Genomic DNA, 25971 nt, shown 5'->3' on the forward strand with positions numbered 1-25971 from the left:
GACCCTATCCAACGTGTTTTATAAATCAACCAACCAACCAACCAATCAATCAAGAATTAATCAACCAACCAACCAACCAACCAATCAATCATTCATTCATTGCATGCATGTTTCCGTCTCGTGTGTTTAATACGGAGTCCAAGATCTCCTTTGTTTCTTTTTCGCTTGTTTCAAGAGACCATATCCCACGTGTTTAATCAATCGATCAACCAACCAACCTATCAATCAATCAATCAATCAATAAACTAACCAAGCAACCAACCAATCATTGCATGCATGTATTTATGACAGTATATTTTAAAAAATATGGATGGAAAGACCTCTCAATTATTCAAGAAGAATTGAATTTTAATTTGACATGTTGTTTTTTATATTGTTCTGTCTTGATACTATTAAAATTTATCCTTCTACTATGAATCATTTTCTGTTGCCACAATGGGCAATGATAATTTCATTTTTTACTACAACGGGTAAACAATCTTTTGTTTTTTGTGAAATATGAGAAGATTTTTGACCATGGTAACTGATGTATTTCATTTGGAACATAAACTCCTTATCTGTTGCATAATTGTTCTCCTATTTTGTGGGTTTGTTGCATGCTTGTCAACTTTTTACAAGTATGATATAGTACATCAACTGTTTTTACTACAGGTATGGTACAGTACACCAACTGTTTTTACTACAGGTATGGTATAGTACATCATTTTTTTTGTTTCGCCGGATTTGTTTCATCTGACATAAATTCAAAATCTGATCAACTTATTACGAATTCAGTTATTTTATTTTTATCATTTTCGCAGTCTTATCATGACTAGCGTGAGGGCAAAGAAAACAATTGACCGTGTATAGTCAATCTCAAGTGTATATACTTATATCCAATGATAGACCACACATTTAAAGGGAATTTGGAGAGTTCAACAAATACATTTCGTGCTTTCTTATCAAATACTTTAATAATGATAAAACATAGTCTATACTTTAGAAGGCACATTATTTTAAAGATAAAGTTGTCAGTAATAACGGTTTTTTAAACCACACAATCATAACACGTGTTTACAGAGAAACTACACAAACTTTGAAAACCTATCCTCTGACCTTTTGTGGTTAAATAACAAATGGAAATTATTACCAGTACGGTGATGGACAAATTAAGCATAGATAATAGAGCAACTGCTCCGACATGATAAATGCAGATTCAACGGCAATGGATTTTATGGTGTTTATTTTTAAAACTTACATTTGTTTACATTATCTTGACAGTATTACACATGCATATAATTTTGATAAAAAGAATGTGATGCTTTTCAAAGGACCTAAAGGAAGTTATTTTGGATATTCTGTTGGAATACTGGAAAACAAGAACGGAATCATGTAAGTTTAAACGGTTTTACTTCAATCTTAATTGACTAGGATTGTCAGTTTTCCTAAGGTATGTGGTTCTCTCTAGGCACTCTGGCTTCCTCAACCAATAAAAACTAACTCTACAAAATAGCACAATAGTGCTGAAAGTGGCGTTAAACACCAATCAATCAATCAATATAACATTTTAGGATTGCTAAGGGTAATGGACCAATACGAGATACAAACAACATTTTGTGGCTACTATTCATTGGAGAGTAAAGTTTTATATATCATTTAGTTGATCTATAATACTCTTGATAGTTTGCACTTTTTATGTATTTTGTCAGACTGAATAACAAGTTTACCAGGGGTACGGGGTTATATAAGAAATATGATAAAATAGTTTTACCTAACAAAAATCAGATCGCAATAGATTACGGGAGGTTCTTCTTCATTTTATGATTTTAAAAAAATTGTATTTCATCTTGAGGCATGTCATTTTTGGCCATTCGATTTCGAATATTGTACAATAACGTATGAAATATGCATAATATCAAAATTATCTTTTTTACATGCGTAAATTATTAACAGTTTATAGTAGTGATATTTTGACTTGTATATGGTTAAACAGATGTGTAAACTTTTAGATGATTCACGCAAATTAGAGCAATGCAAATCATATTTAATTACATATAATTCGTGTTATTTGTAAATCTTGGTACAAAAAGTCTAGGCCATTGTGTCATATAGACATATTATACACGCTCCTTTCATATAGGCTTTAATGTCAAGATCCGAGACTGATTATCACGAGGTTCATTGAAGGGTTTTCGTTACTTTGTTTTATTGAGTGTAGAAAAATATAAAAGAAGGGCGGTGGTGGTTTCACATGTCGGAGAAAACCCGTCAAAAGGTGTACTCTTCCCAAAAATGAGTAACCATCCCCCAATTGAGTGTTAAAATTATATTCTTTTTGTTGCCGAGTCTTTTTACTTAAAATGGCACAAATGTATAGAAAAATGGAACAATTTTCCCGAAAAAAACCCATTTAATTATTTTGGGCATAGGCTTGTAACTTAATTATCAGTTTAGGACTATTCGTCTTTGAAGAATGAATTAATATATTTTCATCAAAAGATGTCATTTCGACTAAAAATTCGGGATTACATTTTTTTTAACAAATAAGTAATTTGATTTTCTTTGTTGTCTATTATACCGGTACTACATATGCACAACTGAGCTTCTTGAATGTGAACTTAAAGTTCTTACAATCTAAATTTTTCTCGTTTATTCTGAGCTGAACGACGATTCCTTCAAAGTTAAGATATTGAAAATTTTGAATAACAAACTGGTTAAACAGGTTTGTCAGTTATTTTTTAAGCTATTTCAGTTGGTAGAAAACACACGAGTCATAAATAATAAGTTTCACCCGGCAAGCAAGAAAAAATGCATAATTCTGTGAATATTCCGATTATGTGCTGTACGTGCCTTTTCTTACCTAAATTTTATATGCCCGTCGAAAACGTTAGTTCTACAGGACTTTAGCCATTGATAAGTTAAGCGATTTTTCACATATCGCTCACTAACTCCAGTATGCCTGGATTCGTTTCTTGAAAACTTTACATTATTGTTGGGATTGATAAAAGGAAGCTCACTTTCGATTATTTTTTTAATTTTAAGAGTTATGGGACTTTAACTGTCAGATTTAAGTAAGTTTTCATATGTTGTACCATAGCTTGAGTTTTCTAGGATTAATTTACTGGAAACTTTACAAAATTTAGGATAAGGTGAATACTAGTATAGGCCCATGCTTATACAACTGAACACCAATTAACATTGGCCTACCACTAATGGTTCCCCTTGAACTGACCTAATCACGAACTAATACATGTTAACTTAGCAAAATTTTCAGTCTATAGACCATGACTAAGGGGGCAGAGCCAAATAATCTCCATGGAAATGAGATATGCCAATGCTTATACAACTGCATATCAAATATCATTGACCTACCACTAGTGGTTCCCCATAAATTGACCTAATCACAAACTAATACATGTAAACTATGAAAAGTTTCAAAGTCAATAGACCTTGACTGAGGGGGCGGGGCCAAATAATCTCCATGGTAATGAGAAGTGCCAATGTTAATACAACTGCATACCAAATATCATTGACCTACCACTGGTGGTTCACCATGAACTAGACCTAATCACAAACTAATACATTGTTGACGCCGCCGCCGGAAACAGCATACCTATGTCTCGCTTTTTGACTCCGTCAAGGCGAGACAAAAACTGAACGCCACGAAATAGCTAAAGTGGCGTTAAACACCAATCAATCAATCGGAAAGAAGGTGCACATTTTCAATGTTTATTCAATTCAATTGAAGGTTTTAAGACTTTGGAAACCGTTGGAGGGGGGAGCGTCTTCTTACCACAGAACACCACAGAATACCACAGAACACCAAAAATATACCACAGAACTTCGAATTATAAATACTTCAGACATTAAATTATTGTTATTGTTAATTCTTTTTATAATTTGACATTTATTATTCAAATAAATTCATTTTTTCTATTTAGGGTCGACTCACTATCGCTACGCCCCCAACTGAATTGGCCTATTATTGGGTCTATACCAAGAACACCTACCTGTATTAAAACCATAATATACAAAAAATATTTAAAGTCACAACAATTGTAATTCTGGGGTATATTTGTGACATTTACTTTTTTTTAAATACATTTTAATTTTTTCTTATTATTTTTTTTCTTCCATTTTTTAGAATGTTTAGATGCATAACGTAATTATATTTTAAATCTATTTTGTATATACCAGAACATATCGTTTTTGTAGTTGTCATTTTTGTTTAATTTTATCATAGATATAATGGATATTATATCTATGATTTTATGTTAAGAGTTGTTACAATAAGTACCGTATATCGTCAGGTTTATCGGAATTCCTATGGGTACTAACTGTGCACCACTTACTGCGGACCTGTTTCTGTATTGTTATGAGTTACAATTTATGACTAAAATCAGCAAAGACCCATCGAAACAAAATCTGATTCAAAAATTTAATAACTTTTAGATATTTAGATGATATATTGGCTCTCAATAATGACGACTTCAGTATGTACACTAAAGAGATTTATCCTGCCGAACTGACTTTAAATAAAGCTAATACTAACAATGATCACTGCCCTTTCCTGGATCTTGATATCTTGATCTTTAACGGGAAGCTTTATACCAAAATTTATGATAAAAGAGATCCTATTGTTAATTATCCATTTTTAGATGGTGACGTTCCCTTGTCGCCATCTTATGGTATTTATATATCTCAACTTGTTCAATTCGCTCGTGTATGTAACAACGTATTTGATTTCAACGAAAGAAATCTCTGTATTACTGAAAAATTATTACACCAGGGTTTTCGATATCACAAACTAGTCAAAACATTTACTAAATTTTATCATCGCTACAAGGACATCATTCGTAAATATAAATCAACATGCAGCCATCTTATACGTCCAGGTATTTCGCATCCAATATTTTATGGTAATATTCTTTACAAAGCACAAAAATGTCGGCATTCACCTCAAAAGCTAACCAATCATTTAAACAGACTTATTCGGAAAGGATATAGTTACGATACTGTTGTCATGTCATTAAGGATTGCATATTTTGGTATTAATATTGATTCACTCATAGGGTCTTTTCATCGGAAATAAACACATTTATTTTAAAACCAGTTGTTGGCATGATACGGGTTATGTTCTTCTCATATATTTTATGATGGTATGATACTAAATCCCTAACAGGAGGGATTGTACTTGATTTTCATATGATGAGGACATAATCTTTCAATCAGTTTAATTGAGGTGTGGAGCTGGCATGTCAGTAACTGCTAGTAGTCCTTTGTTCATTTATGTATCATTGTCATTTTGCTTAGTTTCTTTTGTTACTTATTCTGACATCGGACTCGGACTTCTTTTAAACTGATTTTTACTGTGCGTATTGCTATGTGTTTCTTTATTCTACATTGGCTAGAGGTATAGGGGGAGTGTTGAGATCTCACAAAACATGTTTAACCCCGCCGCATTTTTGCGCCTGTCCCAAGTCAGGAGACTCTGGCCTTTGTTAGTCTTGTATGTTTTTTAATTTTAGTTCATTTATATGTTTTGGAGTTTAGTGTGACGTCCATTTTCACTGAACTAGTACACAATTTTATTTAGGGGCCAGCTGAGGACCACCTCCGGGTGCGGGATTTTCTCGCTGCGTTGAAGACCCATTGGCGGCCTTCGGCTGTTGTCTGCTCTTTGGTCGGGTTGTTGTCTCTTTGACATATTCCCCATTTCCATTCTCAATTTTACATGTATATTATTAAATATTGAATAATATATAAAGCAGTCCTTTAAGGGCTACCAAATAATTTCAACAAGCTATTTGAAGTTGTTGGACAGTTATTTGAGTAGACTAATAAAATATTACAAGTGTGTCTTCATATGGGCAGACATTATGAGTAAAAAACACAAGTGTATAAAAAATTGGAATTTTTATGTAACGAAAACATTTTCTGAGTGTAATGCAGAACATTTGTGTAACATTACAGAATATGTTCATAGTACTTCAGTTGTCAATACTATTATGTCTAAAATATTTAGTAAATATGTTGAACAGTGGTAGTGCAATTTACAGTCAGAGAAAGCTTTATCTCGTAAAGGTGGTAACAAACTTCGAACGTATAATTTATTTACGGACAGTTTTGAAACGGAAACTTATTGTACAATTCCAATGTCATTTTCATCGTGTCCTTTATATGACGATTTTAGAAAAAAATTATTTGATGAAGCAACACATTTGATAGTGATTTTATGTCTTTTGATGATAAACAGACATTAGTGTTTTTATTTACAGATGTTAATATGATTCGTAGCTGTGCCAAAGCCTTTTATTAGAACTTTTTTTATATTTTCTACTATTAATATTTTCAAACTGTACATTGATGGTTAGGTTTTATGGATATTTACCTGAAGTTAATTAGCATTATGTTTTGACAATCTAATCTGATGAATCCCTTGTTTATTCAACTATTCCTTCTATTCCTTCGTGGATTTCTTACAAATGACATACAAGATTTAAGAAGGAATAAACCATTTAATTGAATTATACCTTGCATAATCAGATGGCAATTAGAATTCAATCAATTGACAATTTTGTATAGAAAAACTTTTTACAATAAATTGTTTTTAAAAGATTTTTTATAAAATATAGTTTAGTATCTAAAAGGTCTCCAAATATAAAAAAAATCTTTTTTTGTATGAGTTTTTGAACTTAGGAATCTAGTGAGATTTTGTTTGCCCAGTCACTTTTAAACATGTGCACAAAAGTTGACCATACCATAAACTAACAAAGTTTGAAAAACTCTGTAAAGAACACTTTGCTATCATACTGTTTTGAAAGTTATACATAGGTTTGTTTTAGATGTAAAATTGAGATGTACATTTATTGAGAATCTTCATATTTGGACTTATGATTGATGAATCAAACCACCATCAGGTCTACTGATATTATCTGGGATAATGTGAGCTGATACTACTAGAAAATTGTTTCAATGATAACCTCACAAAACGCCCTTAAAAACTGTTTGTGAATACTTATATAAATAGTTGATTATTTTGAAATTTATTAACAGAATTGGGAGAACAAACTTACTCTTAATAGTGTAATTGGCGCCGGTAAAATTCGTCATGTCAACTTTTTCTTTTTTTTTTAATAGAAAAAGCTTTTTTTTTTAATAGAAAAACATTTTTTTTTTATAGAAAAAGCATTTTTTTTTATAGAAAAACATTATTTTATAGTAACATTTATTTATAGAAAAACATTTATTTATAGAAATCATTTTTTTTTATAGAAAAACTATTTTTTACAAATAAATTGTTTTTAAAAGATTTAAAAAAAAATATAGTTTAGTATCTCAAAGGTCTCCAAATATAAAAAAATCTACCAAATAACAAAAAAAGTTATGATCATTAAAGAAATGTATATCTCATCCGGTCAATCGTCCTGTCATTAGTGTAGCCCGAATTATAAAAATAATATAATTCTGAATTATTAGTTTTGCATTTTGTAAATTAATTCAATGTTCTGTGGTATATTTTAGTAGCTTTATTGTATTTTGTGTAGTTCTGTGGTATATTTTGGGTGTTCTGTGGTGTTCTGTGGTATTCTGTGGTAAAAAGACGCTCCGTTGGAGGGGTTGAATATACGAGTATCTTCAATCGAGAATGATGCAGAAAATAGACAAAATTTCCCCATTAGAAAAATATGCACAAATCATCAAAAAGTATACAATGCTGGGGTGCACTTTTTCAAGGTATATCTACACTGTTTGACCGTTTAGGTTGAAGCTGAAGGAAACAAGTATCCTTTTGTTCCATCCCGTTGTCCATCGTACATTAAACAATGATAGTGCACACGCTGAAATGTCTCGCTTTCTTTACTAACCATTGATTTTATGTTGATAGTCCTAAATATAAAGCTTTACTTCAAGGAACACATAAACTTAACATGATCCAAGAAAATGAGGTCAAGGTCAGATAAACCAAACGATAAATACATGTACACCTTACAATCATTCAATAAACCAAACATAGTTGACCTATTGCTTATAGTTTTTATCAGTAACATCTTAATCCAATTAAAAAGTTACATTTGGTAGGAGACATTATATTGCACATTTTAATACACCATTGTTGTGACTTTGTATACAAGACAGACTCTATAGAAAACAACCAACAGCAAATTTAACAGTTTTATTAAGAACTATTTTCTTGTACATACAACACATATTTACCTGTTTTATCAAATTTTGTAAATATATATATATATATATATAAGTTCACAATCGAAGATCGACGGTTCTCTCCGACTTCGTCCACCAATAAAAAACTGAACTAGCATGATTTCGGATCTTTTAAAAATAATCGTTTTTTTCTATAACTCTACTCTTTTATTGTCCATCAATTTTAATAGTCCTGCAAAGTAAAGGAAAATAGTAGACTTAGGTGTGTTTGTGAGCACTCAACCCAGGTTGCGTCATTTTCCTTTACTTTGCAGGACTGTTAAATTGATTGCTATTTCAAAATCTATTCAGATTCTATAACATGTGTAATTATTATAAAAGAAAATCTTGTTATTTACCATATTTTTAATTTGATAAAAAATTTCAGATTATATATAAATATATTTACAAAACTTGATAAAACAGGCGACATCATAGTACATTACGTAGTTCATAACGCCATTTGAATCGGCCCTTTGGCACTGAAAGGAGTACGATTTTCCTGTGGCACAGAACTCGTTACTGAACAAGGTATCTGTAATCCAGGGGTTGTTGTCAGCTGTTGATTACCATAACGGTTTTATTCTTATACATGTACAAATGTACATCTTGTAGTATAAATCAGGCTTTACATGTACAACTGTACATCTTGTAGTATAAATAAGGCTTTACATGTACAACTGTACATCTTGTAGTATAAATCAGGCTTTGGGTTCTTTTTAGAATTGTTTAACATTTTGTCATCCCGAGGCCTGTACTTGTTCACATTATTGTCCTTATGTCTTTGTTGGATAGTTGTCTCAATAACAATTATACCACAACTCCTTCATATATTTTTATATAAGTAACAAAACATCTGTACACTTTGTAAGTTTTCATTGGTACAAATGAATTGAAGCAGTATATAATTAATAGACATGTTGCATTTATCTGACCTGCAAATACACTAAAATTATTTAAATCTCTGAAATACTCAGTCTCACACATTATCTTATTAAAGGTCAATTAGTGGCTAATCAGTTACATGAGGTATTGTAGCCAGAATTGCTGCAAATCATTAAAGATTTTTTGTTCAGTGGAAGTTTATAAATAACTTGTCTACTTCGATAGCATTAGGCTGGCTTCCAGCTAATGTAAAAAGGATGGAAAATCTGATAATTTAATTTTCAAAAATTTCTACTGGTCACCATTTTTTAATTTGTATATGGAAAGTTATGTATAGAAATACATGTATGGTCATCATTAGACTTGACCTATCCACCAGTAAAACCCTTGCTAAAACAGGGGTTCGTTTGGCTGTGTATAAATAAGTAGCCACACCTGGCCAGAATTGAGATACCATGTGCAGGGTGAAGACCAAGCTTTCAGCATGTTTATATGGTTAGAGAACCCTTGCAATAAATCTTCGGGGTCCATAGGTGACCTGTTGAAAGACCAAATTTTTGCTTCTTACCAACATGCCTTCATTTTTAAATAGCAGTCCAAATTTCTTGCCCCCTCTTCATGGCCTTGCAGAACCTACCTGTATTAATTGTAACTTTATTCTGATGCTGAATATGCATGAAATATTTGCCACTGGATGTAGGGCAAGAAATAATCAATCAATCCCACTTTGCACCTGGTAAGCATCTGTATGTCGTATATCTGCAACATTTGTCACATACAAGACAATATCCATGTATTATATAGTCACATATGAGACAAAATACATGTATATAATAAATGTTTACACCAGTACAAAGTACAAGCTAATTATCTGCATGGATGAGAACTTATCAATTATTTTTTAAGTATAATGGTTGTAATTACATGTATATGATATCAATACAATTATCATGTCTACTACATTTGTACTTGTAAACTAAAAAAAACTTGAGATTTCATTTGTAACCAATCATTACACTACATGTATTTACAAACCAAATTTCAGTTTTATAAATGAACCTGTAGAGTGGGCTAAGGGAAGCGAAAGCTGTTTCCTGTATATGGATTATTTTTTCTATGTTTCTAGGCCCTTGCTTAATGATTTTTGAATTCAAAGTAAGAAATAATTCACACAGGTAAATGTTTGTAAAAATTTAATGCCAACATGTCATGCATGCATATATGTGATTTAATCATGTTAACGTTACATGTACATGTACATGCACGTAACATTGAGCCATTTATCATAACAAATCAGAATCAATTGTAAAGTTTCCAAGCTGACCTTTTCTGAATATTTTCAATGCATACTGAGCAGCTTGTTCAAAATTAGGTTTAAACGCATGTTGGAATTGAGGATTATTAATATCTTTAATTTTCTTTACCATGTTTTGCTGTTTGGCAATGTGTGACAAAAATGACATGACATTATCAGTTGGTTCTTGCAATTCAAACTTCTCAATATAACTAAAACGTTTTTGTTTATTCAACCAATACAACATATAGTCTACTATGTAATGTTCCCCAACAAGATGGTCAGGTAAACAACCACATAAACTCAGTCTCATTCCAGAATCAATGTTAGGAATGTAAGGTGTCAATATGCCAGGAGTGTCTACAAGGAACATGTCTGGGTTAAAATGTACCTTAATTCGATTATTAACACTTCTAGTAATTCCTGCTATTGCTCCAGTTTGAGCAACATTTCTCTTTCTAGTAGTATGCATTCTTCTGAAGGCATTTATAAAGGTTGACTTTCCCGTGTTTGGAACCCCAATCACCATGATATTAAAGTCAACACTTTTCCTATACCTAGGTCTTGAATTAATTGCATTAAATATCATTGGCATTAACTCAGTTTGTATTTCCTTTGTCCTAAATTCTAAGCAATTTGTAAAAAGCACATTTTCAACACCCATGCAGTGAAGCTTGTCTGAAACTTCCCCTTTCAGTCTCTTGTTACATAGATCGAATTTGTTCAACAGCAGTATATGAGGTCTAAGTGCAATCATGTCACTGAATCTAGGATTTCTTCCTGAGAATGGAATTCTTGCATCGTGTATTTCAATCACACAATCTGTATTCTTCAATTGTGATTGCATTTGTCCCATTGACTTTGCCATATGACCAGGAAACCATCTTATTACATCATAATTTGGAAGAGAAAATGTCTTCCGAAATGTCTGTGCCATTTCATCTGGTAAATCAAATATTAAAAATGGACTGTCACTGATCAACACCAAAGAAGAAATTAGATTTCTGTAGTAATGTCTAACTTGAATGTTTCATTCAATGGGCGCGTCCATTACAATGTCCCGGATGAAAGGGAAGTAAGTATCTGAAATACTGAGGGTGTACTTGGGGGTTTTTAACTATTAAAGTTTGCTTAAAAAATGAAAACAACACGTGATAAATTTAATGCGTCCGAAGCGCTTTTCTGGATTTACCTTCATCAGGAACGCTCAAAGCCGAATATTTGAAAGCCAAGGATGAATAAAGCCGAAACAGTTGAAGAGCTATATAATCATGGCAAAAATGACCTACAGGCGTTTTTAATCACCAACCAACTTGAGGATTTTAATAGTAGAACTACTTACTATTAAAGTTCATGCAAACCGTATCAGATTATGTCAGTTTTTAAAAGATATCCGTATCTACATATCTTCACATAAATTATTTATAGATAATATTAAAATAAGATCAAATAAATAAACAAGGATTTTTACAGTACTATACTGTACAAATACTTGAAATAAATAAGCTTTATTAAAACTTCAGCATGGTTAAAAAACTAAGGAATGAAATAAGCTTTATTGAGCTTTTAACCGGCATACAAGACAATACAAAAAGCATGCAATAAGTTAAATAAAACACAAACTGAAGCACTATAATCTAGCATGATACTGAATAGCAAGTAGACTCAGTTATACAAGGACGATGAACTAGATATTATAACAAGTTAACAAACTGTTAACACAGAGATATATCTCGCCTTTTTGTTATTTTGATAGTAAAATGAATTATTGAAATTAAAATAGCAATACATTAAATAAACATGTAAGTTATGCAAAATATTCAGTCAATGAACCATGACTGAAGGTACAGGGCCAAACAATCTGAATGGAAATGAGATGTGCCAATGCTTATACATTTGCATACCGAATATCATTGACCTACCACTAGTGGTTCCCCAATAACTGACCTTATTACTAACTAATACATGTAAACTATAACAGTAAGTAAAAGTTTCAAAGTCAATAGAACACGACTGAGGGGGCGGAGCCAAACAATCTCCATGGAAATGAGATGTGCTAATGCTAATACACCTTAATACCAAATATCATTGACCTACCACTAGTGGTTCCCTATAAACTGACCTAATCACAAACTGATACATGTAAACTAAGCAAAAGTTTCAAGGTCAATATACCACGACTGAGGGGGCGGGCCCAAATAATCTCCATGAAAATGAGATGTGCCAATGCTTATGTACTGCATACCAAATAAACTATGCAAAAGTTTTCAAAGTCAACAGACAACGACCCTGGGGGGGGGGGGGGGGGGGGGTCAAATAATCTCCATGGAAATTAAATGTGCCAATGCTAATACAACTACATACCAAAGATCATTGACCTGATAGATACTAATAGCTATCTTAGTTTTTAACAAATTATAGTTCATAAAATACAAAATATTTTATGGAGTATTTTTGCATACAGAAGAGTGGATATTTATAAGGTGGTGTTGTATCTAGCTCAGATGAAATAACCTCATAAGAATTTCAGATAAATACAAGAACTTGTACAGTATTGACAACTTCGTTATTTAATAATATTGAAAGTATGATTATAATTGTTAATTTTGAGATTTTTTGAAACTTTTCTTTTGAGATTCATTAGATGTATTTGCTAATGGTGTCGTCACTTGCTTTCATTTAATGTTTTTTGCATTTTTCTCCAAAAACAGCTTCCAATTGTATAGTGTTAATAAAATGTCTTATCTACGAATTGGCGTAATTATTTATTAATTTTTTAGCGCAAATGATACTAGGTATTCTAAAACTTAGCGGAACATATATATATAAAGATAAAGAACCAAAAGCACCAACATACCAAAGCACACATCACACTTACATATAAATAAAAATAATTAAGCATGTGCACACATATATTTAAATTTTGAACATGAATGGTCACATGTCACAATCACATAAAAATTAAGCACATACGTATTTAAAATTTCAACATGAATGGTCACATTTCACAAAATTTTTAACTTTTTTTTTAATTACATTTTATTTCGGGAATTTTAAAAAACATCTATGAATGCAACTTGTTTCATTTATTTGTTTCAATTTTATCATTTTAAATTTAAAGTTTTCATACCATTTGACTTATTATTCTATTTCATTTCAATTTTATATTGACAAAAAGTGATATTATAAAGGTGCAATATAATTTTACCTTCAAACTATCGTTTTCTAATGATTATTAAAGTTTGTTCTAAAATAAAATCCATTCACTAAAACAACATCAGTTCAATATATTTTGTTGGCATTCGAAGAATAGATATTTTAAAAAATATAAGCATTCCAGGAAGACACCATTTCTACCTATTTGTACGAAACAATTGTCAAGAGAGAAATATTGAAACCATTTGATTCAGAAAATGCCCCAAGTTTAAAAACGCTTTTTGATTTTCTACAGGTTTTATTTACCCAAAATGGTTATAAATTAATACACATACAATATTAAACAAAAAATAAAGTAATATGGAAGGAAATTACCTCTATAATTGTACATGAATTTTAGATTTTAGCTCCCTAAGTCTACTTTATCTCTTCCAACTCTAATATCATATATATGTTTTCGCCTTCACGACCTTCTATTAGACTTGGTGTCTCTATGTGTCTTTACTTTAGTTGCGTTTTCCTTTCTCGTGTATGAAAATTTTTCCTAGTATCTTCTTCACTCTATATGACAATTTACAATGTAAATTTAACTTAAATCTCGTACTTAAACATACGGAAGGGCTGTTTTGAGAACAAAAAATCGACACTGGTAATATATTTCATTGCTGCAGTATTTTTGGGTGAATACCATTCTAGAACAGGAGGTTTAACATTGAGTTTGGTTGAGCAATTTTACATTAGGATATGGTGCAAATAATGCACCAAACCCTCGGTCTCCAAATACAAATATGCCAGGCGTAATTTTGGCGCATTGGCGAAGATACCGATAGAGGTTTTCGACGTTGGATAGTAAGGTGTCAATCTTCTGATGAATTTAATAACATAATTATCAAATATATATTGTCTTTTACGTGTCGTTTGGTCGCTCTCTTAGTGACGTATATCCATGCATTCACCAATAAAATTGAGAATGGAAATGGGGAATGTGTCAAAGAGACAACAACCCGACCATAGAACAGACAACAGCAGAAGGTCACCAACAGGTCTTCAATGCAGCGAGAAATTCCCGCACCCGGAGGCGTCCTTCAGCTGGCCCCTAAACAAATATATATATACTAGTTCAGTGATAATGAACGCCATACTAAACTCCAAATTGTACACAAGAAACTAAAATTAAAAATAATACAAGACTGACAAAGGCTAGAGGCTCCTGACTTGGGACAGGCGCAAAAATGCGGCGGGGTTAAACATGTTTATGAGATCTCAACCCTCCCCCTATACCTCTAGCCAATGTAGAAAAGTAAACGCATAACAATACGCACATTAAAATTCAGTTCAAGAGAAGTCCGAGTCTGATGTCAGAAGATGTAACCAAAGAAAATAAGAAAAAATGACAATAATACATAAATAACAATAGACTACTAGCAGTTAACTGACATGCCAGCTCCAGACTTCAATTAAACTGATTGAAAGATTATGTCTTCATCATATGAATATCAGGCACAATCCTTCCCGTTAGGGGTTTAGTATCATACCATCATAACATATATGAGAAGAACATAACCCGCTTGTTTTTATTCAATCTTCATATACATTTTTAAAGGATCCTTGTCGGTGCACCCAAAGGAAACAGCAGTAACTTTTCATTGATTGACAGACCTGGGTTGCTGTACAAATGTCCAATTGCAGGCCAGAAAAGAGATTGTTACCCTGTCAATGTAAATAATGCAGGTAAGTCTTATTCTTATTTTGAAATATTTCTATCAGCAGTGTGCAATGCTGCATTATATCTGATTATTTTGAGATATGTTTTAAGGTGAAACGGGACCTTTGAAAATTCGCAGTGATGGATACAAACTTATAAGAATATTTTTCTCACTATTACTGATATTAAAAGTGCTTCCTTTTTCAAAATTATGCACCAGCCACTGAAACACACGGAAACCACCGGTTACCGTGTCAAGAAAAACTGAGAATAACATGGTAATTTTCATTGTTTAAAAGTTATAGCACCTTTAAAAAAAATGACAAACTGACCATGTTGAAGATATGCCGGTATATGCCGTATCAGAATCTACATCTTATTTTTTCCCCTGTTTAGATGTTTATTAAAATCATATCATCAGCATTGAATTCGGTCCCAAAATAGTATATTAAGAGGACTCAATATTTAAGAAATTGTTATTCATTACGTTGAGCACAAAACGAATCTAAATTGTTCAGATTTTCTAAAAGTTTCATTATTTTTTTTTCAGAAATAACAAAACAAATAATTATCTAGTTGTACAGAGATTGAGTATTAATTAAGGATTTGAATTATACACAAAAATATAAAAACGTTCCCAATTTTAAGTAGAATAAAATCGAGAATGGAAATGGGGAATGTGTAAAAGAGACAACAACCCGACCAAAGAGCAGGAACCAGCCGAAGGCTACCAATGGGTCTTCAACACAACGAGAAAAATCCCGCACCCGGAGACGGGCTTCAGCTGGCCCCTAAACAAAAATGTGTACTTGTTCAATGAAAATGGACGTCACACTAAACTCCTTTAACATATAAATGAGCTAAAATTAAAAAACATACCTGACTAACAAAGGCCAGAGGCTCCTGACTTGGGACAGGCGCAAAAATGCGGCGGGGTTAAACATGTTTTGTGAGATCTCAACCCTCCCCCTATACCTCTAGCCAATGTAGAATAAACAAGCACACAGCAATATGCACAGTTAAACTCAGTTTTAAAGAAGTCCGAGTCCGATGTCAGAATAGGTAACAAAAGAAACTAAGCAAAATGACAATGATACATAAATTAACAAAGGACTACTAGCAGTTACTGACATGCCAGCTCCAGACCTCAATTAAACTGATTGAAATATTATGTGTTCATCATATGAAAATCAAGCACAATCCCTCCCGTTAGGGGTTTAGTATCATACCATCAAGTCTTTCTCTTGTCCCTTCCACTTTCAAAACCTTTATTTTATTTCATATTTCGAAACGATGAAGTCGTACCAAATTGTTAATTGTAATTTGAACAACTTTGTCGTATTTTAAAATAAGAGTGAATTGAAACTGTGTAGTATATATATATTAGGAAATTAATGCACACCTTAGCTGTGCACTATCCAGATTGTATATATATAGCACATTATAAATAAAGATATTTTGCTTATATCGTGTGTAAATGTAAATATAAGCTTGCAGTGGACGTTTATTACTGTGCTAATAATTCTTTCACATGAAACTGTAACGTAAGCTACTATATCAAAGATTTCAAGATGGTCAAAAGTTTTTTTAGGATTACAATTTGTATACTGATGCATACTATTAGTTAGAGGCAACTCTAACCTACATTGGAAGTGAACTTATGACAATGAAAAACCAGGGTTTGAAAGCGATAGTCTATAAGGTTAAACCTCAATAATCCTGGGTTGTTCTTTTTAACACATAATTCATAGCAAATACGCTTACAGTTTCAAAGTATCTGATTCTGTCGTTTCAAATTCATTTCGCAACAGGTAACACAGAAGAAACGATAAGTTATCACAACAAGAGAATAACATTTCACAACGACATGAGCAACCAGTGGTTAGGAATGACATTAGATATAGAACCTATCAACCACTCATCCATTATGGTAAGTGTTGGGAATCTATAGTTATTTGCGACATCGCTAACACTAGTCATTCAAAATTAGCTGTACACTGACGTCGTCAAATCAGTTGCTTATAGAAGTCTTTGCAGAGCTGTGTTAACGATTGACGTTTTCTACATATGAATTTGTAGTGGCAAAAAAAATTGCCTACAGCTTTCTTTTACCAATAATTGTATCAAAGCACCAGAATTTAAACGCATTTAATCTTCAACTAGATATCTAATTGATGGGCCTGTAGACTAATAAACACTTTGTAAAAAGGGTTAAAAATCTCTTTTCCTTTGGAAGTTGTGTTATATTTATTCGAAAAGTATTGAAATACGGAAAATAAATGCTGTGTGTTTAACCTTAACCTTATCAAATTGAAATTAAATATATCAGAAAGCAGGAAATACAGATATATTTTTCATTGCATATTTCGAGAAAGCATCGAATGCTCTTAATCATTAGTAAAAAATGGTTATTATTATTATATTATATAAAAATATTGTACCGTATCAAAGAATTTCGCAGTTTCTTAAAACAAACTCAAAGTCCTTTGATTGCTGATATGAAATCGTGCCGTGCTATGATCTAATATCGGTGTCTGTACATCTAAGAAAATAATCAAAGTTAAAAACATGAGTACATGAAGACAAGATCTTGTGCAATGCCTAGAAAAAAACTGTACATAATTTTAATGCAGAAAAACAAAAGAAACAGTTTAGACTTGCTTTAAACTTAAAGCATGGCATGAAATGATCATTCTTCTGAAAGAACTAACATTTCAAGGTAAAATCAATTTACTCTACCAGATTTGTGCCCCGAGATGGAAGGACTCATATTTGGAGAAAAAGATGAATGGAATGTCCCATATGAATGGAATATGTTACCTTTTGAGTTCAGACTTATCAAGTCCACCGAAGTTTCTCCCAGCATTAACTAACTTGAAAAGACTTGTCAACAGAAAGAGTAATTATGTTGAGTTTTCAATGGGGGCAATGGGATTTTCAGCAGTATTCTCACAGGTTAGTTTAATCTAAGTGAATATTCTCCTTATACAGTTGTTGTTATAGTGGAATTATATTAAAATTAATTTGTCAATGCCCACACCTATTATACGACTAAATCATATACTATTCGAAAGCATATCATCTTTTCTATAAAATTTGCTCGGTCGTCAGATATTCGTACTGTGCAATACCCGTATATTATGCAAATAATGCTGAAACACAAACTGAAATGAAATTAAATGAAAATTGAGAATAACAGATCGAGCAATTTTACATTTTCTTTAGTTTTAATGAGTATGTAAGTCTTAGTCCATTCTTTGGGAGAATGTTGAAGATCAAAGGTCGAGACAGAATAATTCCAGTAAAAATGGTTAAACGACTGAAAATCAAAACATTTGTTTGTGATTGAACTGTGACTGTCAATCACTCAAAACCAAATAAATCTCTTAGGTATTGTGAAGGAAGTTTTTTGTCATCAATTCACTACAACGACGCTAATAAAAGAGCCAATCATGACAGATCATACATGTTTGAAATTTTTTCAAAAAGTCAAACGGAAATTACACACGCGGGATTCTTGCTTTTAGTGGGAATCAAAGGGGCGAAAATTTTAATTATTATACTTGCCAGCATGACAAAAGTACTTTTCTTACTGTTTGATTTGTAACTTCATGATAAATATAAAAGAAATGAAGGACTTTTTATCTATATAAAATCTCACCAAAAAAGATAGATCCATAGATTATAAATCAATGTTGAGAAGTTAAGTTTCAATGAATTCTCTTATACAAATTAGAAAACTTGTCTTCCAAGTTACTTAACTGCATCGTGCATTGTTCATTGTTAAAATGCATGATATCTTCACAAACAGCATCTGTATTCAGCGCCTGTTTATGATGGGGTTCGTTTTGCTTTTATTAATTTCTGATTTTCTGTATAGTCTGTTATGAAGTGATGTTTGTCTTTTCGTCATGACGTTGTCTGTCTTTTCGTCATGACGTTGTCTGTCTTTCTTCGACTTCGTCAAAGTGTATGGCAGATCCAGGGCTTCTATTTTTTTATTCGAATTCCAAAGAACCTAACAAACCTATGATTTTCCAAGTTTTTCCATTTATACGTTTATTCGGGGTATTTATTATAGAATTGATTCTGTATTTTTGAAAATTTATGCGAAACCACGATCATATTTGTATTAAGAGTTTCTTGCTAAAATGTGACCGTCACTTGCTTTCTCCCGAATAAAAATCCCCATCCCCCCAAAATACGGTATTTAATTTTATAATTTATATGTTATAAAAACCACTGTAATTCAAACAAAATTATTTTCTGAAGTTGACATCAATATGCTTGATCTTTTTGATTGACAACATATTCATTACTTTTGGAGGATGTGATTTTTTCAATAGACATTCGGCATTCCTATATGAACAAACTGTGCTATTCTTCTTGCCGACTTCATACAGGAGCATCATAGGAAGAAGAATGAACGCATCTATCCCTTCGAACTAAATAGAAACCATAAATACATTTAAATCTGCCTTATATCTTATTTGTTGTTTGTCTTTTCGTCATTTTTCGTTTTTATTGTCATGGTTTTGTCGGTTTCTCTTCGACTTATGAATTTTGATTGTCCATTTGATATCTACCGCCTCTTTTTTTTTATAAACATTTTGATTTGGGGGTGGGGACGAAGAGGGCATAAGCAATCTTTTGTTGAAAAATATATAATTTTTTATCAGAAAGTCGTTCCAATTTTTTTCGCCTCGATCTGCTCGGCGTTATATATTTTGTTTGTTTAACAATTACGTTCCCTAGTCAAAAATCATGCATGAATCCGCCCCTGCAGTAAAATTGATTATCTTTAATATCATTGAATCTGAAATTTAATCTGTAAACACAAAACTTCGACAGGCATTGTGTAGTGACGTGAAAGAAGTATGATCTCACGTAAAATCAATTGTACAACTGTTTACAAAATCATTAAAATGAGACTGAAACATGATGACATCATTGCTTTTAAGTTAATACCCTGTATATATTATTTATCTAGGAAAATGGAACGTTGTTGTTTGGAGCTCCTGGTTTAAATGATTGGACAGGTTAGTTCTATAGGTCTTCATGGTAAAATACAGTAGAATAACTATAAATGCCCCGTTACATCTTGCATGTTTCTTCAAGTGCAAGTCATCAATTTTAATCGCAGATTATCTTAGAAGGTGGCTATTGATAAGATCTTGGAAGTTTTGATAATACTTGGATTTCAGTGAATTTTGTTTTTTATAAGGTCTTCAGAATTTATAACAAATGATTTTTGCTTTACAAAAAAAACAAATCTTATGAAATATGATAACGATAAACAAAAAGGGAAATTCATCAAAGATATACCAGGCTTAAAGTTTGGTACCGCAGAAGCGCGTTTCGTCTACATAAAACTCACCGGTGCCGATCAAAACAAACAGATGGATGGCCAAAAAAATAAAAAAAACCCCAAAAAATCCGAAAAGTTGTGCCAAATACGGATAAGGATATATATGCCTTGGGGTAGAAACACCTTAGTATTTAGAATATTTCAACATTTCATAAAGAGCGTATCTATATATATTTCACGTCAGCACAGAAATGCTGATGATCGTTGTTCCCGCTGTCTGTTTCACTCGGCTCAGCTTTTTATAAAATTGTATATCACGGTTTTGTGACATCAAATACGTTGACCCGGCCTTAATAACTTTGACCCGGACATATCATTGACGTCATAATGAATGAAACGACGTCGATAAGTTTGACCCGAACTTATCACGTCAACTTCCAGTTTTTTGGTGAAACTTTTGTTTCTATCATACAAATACACAAATACAATCCGATAAATCAATTATCAGGTTGTCTGCATATTGATATTGTAAAATATCAGCTGCTCAACACAATATGAAGCCTTTTTGAACTCGTTCGCTACGCTCACTCGACACAAAGCTTCATATTGTGACTCACAGCTGATGCGTTACAATATCAATACGCAGACAACCTGATAACCGGTACTTATCGGTGTCCCCACTGTCTGTATCACTCTGCTTAATTAGCTCTTCATAAAATTGCATACCACGGCTTTGTGACGTCAAATACATTAACCCGGCCTAAATAACGTTGACCCGAACATATCACCGACGTCATTATGAATGAACCTACTTTGATAAGTTTGACCCGAACTTATCAAGTCATCTTCCAGTTTGCTGGTGAAGCAAAGAAAAAACACCTGTTTTTATCATGCAAAATACACAAATACAATCCGATAAATCGATTATCAGATTTTCACCATACTTACATTGTAAAATATCACCTGCACGGCACAATTTGAAGCCTTTTTGAATTCGTTTGCTGCGCTCACTCGACAAAAAGCTTCTTATTGTGACTTGCAGCTGATATTTTATAATATCAATATGCAGACAACTTGATAATCGGTACTTATCAAAACAGGAATACTGAGAAAGATTTGAAATAAAAACAAAAGAAGAATATCTAAGAAAAAGGATATTAGGAGGATTGTATAATATTCATTGAGTTATAAAAGGTTTCTTCTCTTCAGTCATGACACTCGTTGAAAAATGAAATATAAAATTCGGACAGTGCGAGATCTTCATGGGTGTTCATAGTCATTTATATATCCCTACAGTAGTGATAAAGAATTTGTTCTTTGTAGGGGGTGTTGTAATAGAAACGATAGCAGGAGAAAACAATGTAAGATACATAGAACCATCGAGAAAAGACTTCCAGGATAGTTATAGTGGTAAGTCGAGAAATATTCATATATATTAAAGATAGAGAAATGTATATAATATTCATTTGTAGGAATGAAAACAACTTCGTATTCAATGTTTAAGCCAAAATATTTGATCGTGAAATAATATTCATAACTTACAAATGACCTAGGTTGCATTGTTTAATTATTGACTACATGCATGAAGTGATAAACCCTAAGTTTCACATCATTATATTTTATTTTTAGGATATTCTATAACGACAGGGAAATTTGTAAGTAGAAACAAATTTAGTATAGCAGTCGGCGCCCCTAGAGCTGATAATTATGGAAAGGTAAGCCGTTACTCCACCTGTTTTCATGCCGTAAATTTTACCAATAGAAACAATGATGATTCAAATTGCAACTATACTATAATTTAATTGGGGCTGCTTCGTAGGGCCACGTAGATTTTGACTACTGAACGTGTAGCTAGCCAAGCCGCTAAATAGATTTAGATAGCCCAATTAATGTATGCTATCTAGAGAATTCAAAATGGAGTCGGAAAGGTTATTACTCATGACGTCATTTTGATAGGCTAACTACGTAGCATATCGTTCAACATAGATAGATATATAAGACATAGAGGCTATAATATCTGCTACGATATTGAACGCAACCATGTAGTCTATGTACGTCACGAGATAAACGCGTTAAACATGTATCTCAGTTAACATCGAAAACAATTACGTACAAATAGATTGAGTGGGATATACATCAATTGGACACAACTACACAACACACCAGAAGCAACATGGATCCTATCAATTTGGCAAAATTTACGTTGTGTGATACATACGTTATAACGATATAACTGAATAACGATCTAATCTTTAATACAAGGGACTGATATTAAGATTATAGAAAACATAATAGAAAAATTAGTTTCTGTAAATGATGCCACAAAGGGACGCAGTTGTCAGTCATTAAAATAATATTTTTGCTTTTAGGTATTGCTGTATTCTAGCGAATCGACAGTTGGTCCGCTGTCATCCGTTGTTGGAACACAGGTGAACATTATAGTGTTTTGATTCTTACATGATCATTTAGCTGCATATAAGAACAATTTAAAAGCCGAAAAAGGCCTTCGAAAGCTTATTGCCCTAACAGTACTACTATCAAAACAAATTAAATATAGTGAAATTTAAGAAAAGCCAGCACAACGCATGCGGGTAGGATTTGCCTATTTGTCTACTCACTGAAGAATACATATTCACTAACATATTGTAATTTTATAAATGACTTCCAACATCTATATGTATTGCTTTACAAAAATAAAATCATTGAACCACTGGTCGTCTGTTCATACTCATCTTTACTGAATCACATGGTAACACAATTACTAAGAGATCTTTTGAGTCGTTGGTTTGCAGTCTCATTGACACATACCCACATCTCCCTTGATTTATATTTTTATGTAGTTTGACTTTCTATTCGTGCATTGTCGTAGTTTTCTCATATCAACAAATTTAAATGCATTTGTTATTGTTTAACAGACAGGTAGCTATTTTGGAGCAGCTTTATGCAGTTTAAGTATAGAAGGGGACAAACTAGACTACCTTGTAGTAGGAGCTCCGATGTTTGCAGATAAGAGCCCAGAGGAAGGCCGAGTGTTTGTGTTCAAGTCTCATGGGTTGGTAAGTGATGAGATTAATTTTAAGTCGATGTACTAGTATAGTTATTAAAGAATATTTCAATTAATATTCAAGTTGACGCAGCAAATATTTTCGTAGTGACGGTACAAATAATATTGCATGACATTGAATGTAAAACTAGCTTCATTGCAATGACATGAAATGTAATTATATATAATGCTATATTTTTATCATATTTAGCTCGGTTTCAGAAAGGCATCAGTTCTCAGGGGTCTTGATAAACCTTTTGCCAGATTTGGAGCAACAATCTCTAACATCGGTGATCTGGATAAAGATGGATTTGAAGGTTTGTTATGGCAAAGCATAAATTATATAATGACTGATATTAGAGTGTTCATATTTTGTTTGTTTGTATCAGCATCTTTATACATTGCATTTTGTTGGTCATCCACACTAGGGAGTTTATTTTCTTAAACGTTAGGTGAATGTTTACTAATACAGATTATTAAATATGTAATCATTAAAGACTAACTTCCATTCCGACAGAATGCGAGACCCGATATGCAAACCCTTCCATAGAACAGACATCCCTCAACATGACTCTGCATTAGTCTTGATTATTTCAGAAAAGGGTCCTGTTTAGTATTGTATTATAGCGGGAGGTTTGGCATGCCACAAAACCAGGTTCAACCCACCATTTTTTTCTTAAAATGTCCTGTACCAAGTCAGGAAAATGGCCATTATTATATTATAGTTCGTTTCTGTGTGTGTTACATTTCAATGTTGTGTTTTTGTTGTGTCGTTGTTCTCCTTTTATATTTGATGCGTTTCCCTCAGTTTTAGTTTGTAACCCGGATTTGTTTTTATCTCTATCGATTTATGAGTTTCGAACAGCGGTATACTACTGTTGCCTTTATTTGGTCTGTTCTCAATATGTTTGACAAAAATACTGTACTAAACACATCGTTGTTTTTTATTCTTTTTTAAATATTATAAGCTGTTATTGTTTGCTGTAAAAACTCACCAAAGATACATTGCTTGAAGTTTGATTCAGTAAACGTTCTAGTGTTACTGCTGGTGGGTGCATATTTTATTTCATTTCAATGGTTGTTTCTGTCTTCTATTTTACCGTAAATTTTCTGTTTGATTTTTGGTGTGATTGAAGTCCCCGATTTCTACTTAAAATTTATCTCCTTTATATTAATTCTAGGAAAAGTTAATGATCTTTTAACTTGCTTGAACGCCTCTTAGCTATAAAGTCCATTTGAATTTGCTTATTGACTTTTATTTAAAAGTGCTAATCCTAGCTGCTTATCAATCGATTTTGTTGACATTTTCCCCCTGAACTTCTCTGGACTAGCTGCACATATATACGGAGAGTTGTGTGTTCCGATGTTGTATATAGCTAGTAGATGCATAAATTGAGGTTGATTTGTAAGGGATCTATTCCCACAGCAACACATCAAACCAACTTTACATAAAACTCCTAATTAAACTGTTCTAATCGTTTGATAAAGGAAATAATGATACTTTATGATAATTCTGATATTATTCAAAATTTTGCATTATTACTTCTTAACAAAACGTTTCTATTGTGAACTGATAATCAGTTCATATAAAATATTGAAGATTTCCGATTATCCGTGTTTACAGGGGGGTAATATTTAGATTTTATACTGTAATAAAGTATATATGATATGGTTTTTTTCTCAATAGCACGCATAATCAACCCTTTACTAATATACCCCCTTAGGATTATATTGGTATCTCAGATTGGTACAGGTTTGATATTTAAAACGCAATTAAATGATCTCTCTCTTTATAAATTCTACTATGATTAAGACTAAATGACAAAGACCTGAACAATCACAGGTGACTGTAACAGTATTAGATTAACATGACACCAAGTACAGTGTTATATATTTTCGCACAGTTTTCCTTTGAACTGCAAAGTGAAATTTGATTTTTTTTGTTGACGATTTCAATGACAAACACACTTTTAAAGTATAATATTTGGCGTCAAACATAAAACTGGACAAACATAATGGGAGATTTAAAACATTGCTATTCTAATAAAAGAATTATACTTTATGACATCGAAATCCTGAATTACGATATAATTGGTTTACAGATATTGTCGTTGGTGCCCCTTATGAAGAAGACGGCAGAGGATCCATATATATCTTTAATGGTTATAAATTAGGTTTATGGAGTAAGTTCACAAAACATATTACAGCCAGGGAGATAGATCCCGGAATTAGAACATTTGGTATATCATTTTCCAGGCCATATGATGTTGACAGAAATAATTATTCAGGTATCACAATTTAATTTTTATTTTAAAATCTCATATTCATTTTTTTTTTAACAATGTATGACATTTCCATAGAATGTAAGTATATAGTACTTAATTACAGCTACTAGC

At 32.3% G+C, this 25971-nt stretch overlaps 2 protein-coding genes across 4 annotated transcripts in view; one reads left to right on the forward strand and one right to left on the reverse strand.

Annotated features, from left to right (window-relative positions):
* The first annotated feature begins 961 nt into the window (after positions 1-961).
* The window catches only part of LOC127730676 (integrin alpha-4-like), a 50449-nt gene continuing 25439 nt past the window's right edge, over positions 962-25971 (forward strand). For 2 of the 3 annotated variants that reach the window (XM_052239189.1, XM_052239190.1), the window contains exons 1-11: positions 963-1371; positions 15123-15250; positions 17036-17154; positions 17967-18179; positions 20215-20263; positions 21856-21942; positions 22162-22247; positions 22902-22961; positions 23448-23588; positions 23787-23892; positions 25678-25863. In XM_052239189.1, the coding sequence (XP_052095149.1) occupies positions 1181-1371; positions 15123-15250; positions 17036-17154; positions 17967-18179; positions 20215-20263; positions 21856-21942; positions 22162-22247; positions 22902-22961; positions 23448-23588; positions 23787-23892; positions 25678-25863 (1366 nt within the window). In that variant the 5' untranslated portion in view covers positions 963-1180. Of the gene's footprint in view, positions 1372-15122; positions 15251-17035; positions 17155-17966; positions 18180-20214; positions 20264-21855; positions 21943-22161; positions 22248-22901; positions 22962-23447; positions 23589-23786; positions 23893-25677; positions 25864-25971 lie in introns of all 3 variants that reach the window. The other variant, XM_052239191.1, reaches the window with a different exon arrangement.
* On the reverse strand, positions 10248-11422 carry LOC127730677 (mitochondrial ribosome-associated GTPase 1-like). The gene has a single exon (XM_052239192.1). The coding sequence runs from the start codon at positions 11298-11300 to the stop codon at positions 10353-10355; it is 948 nt and encodes a 315-aa protein (XP_052095152.1). The 5' UTR covers positions 11301-11422; the 3' UTR covers positions 10248-10352.

The sequence above is a fragment of the Mytilus californianus genome, unplaced genomic scaffold (genome assembly GCF_021869535.1).
Source record: "Mytilus californianus isolate M0D057914Y unplaced genomic scaffold, xbMytCali1.0.p SCAF_2, whole genome shotgun sequence".
Classification (NCBI taxonomy): domain Eukaryota; kingdom Metazoa; phylum Mollusca; class Bivalvia; order Mytilida; family Mytilidae; genus Mytilus; species Mytilus californianus.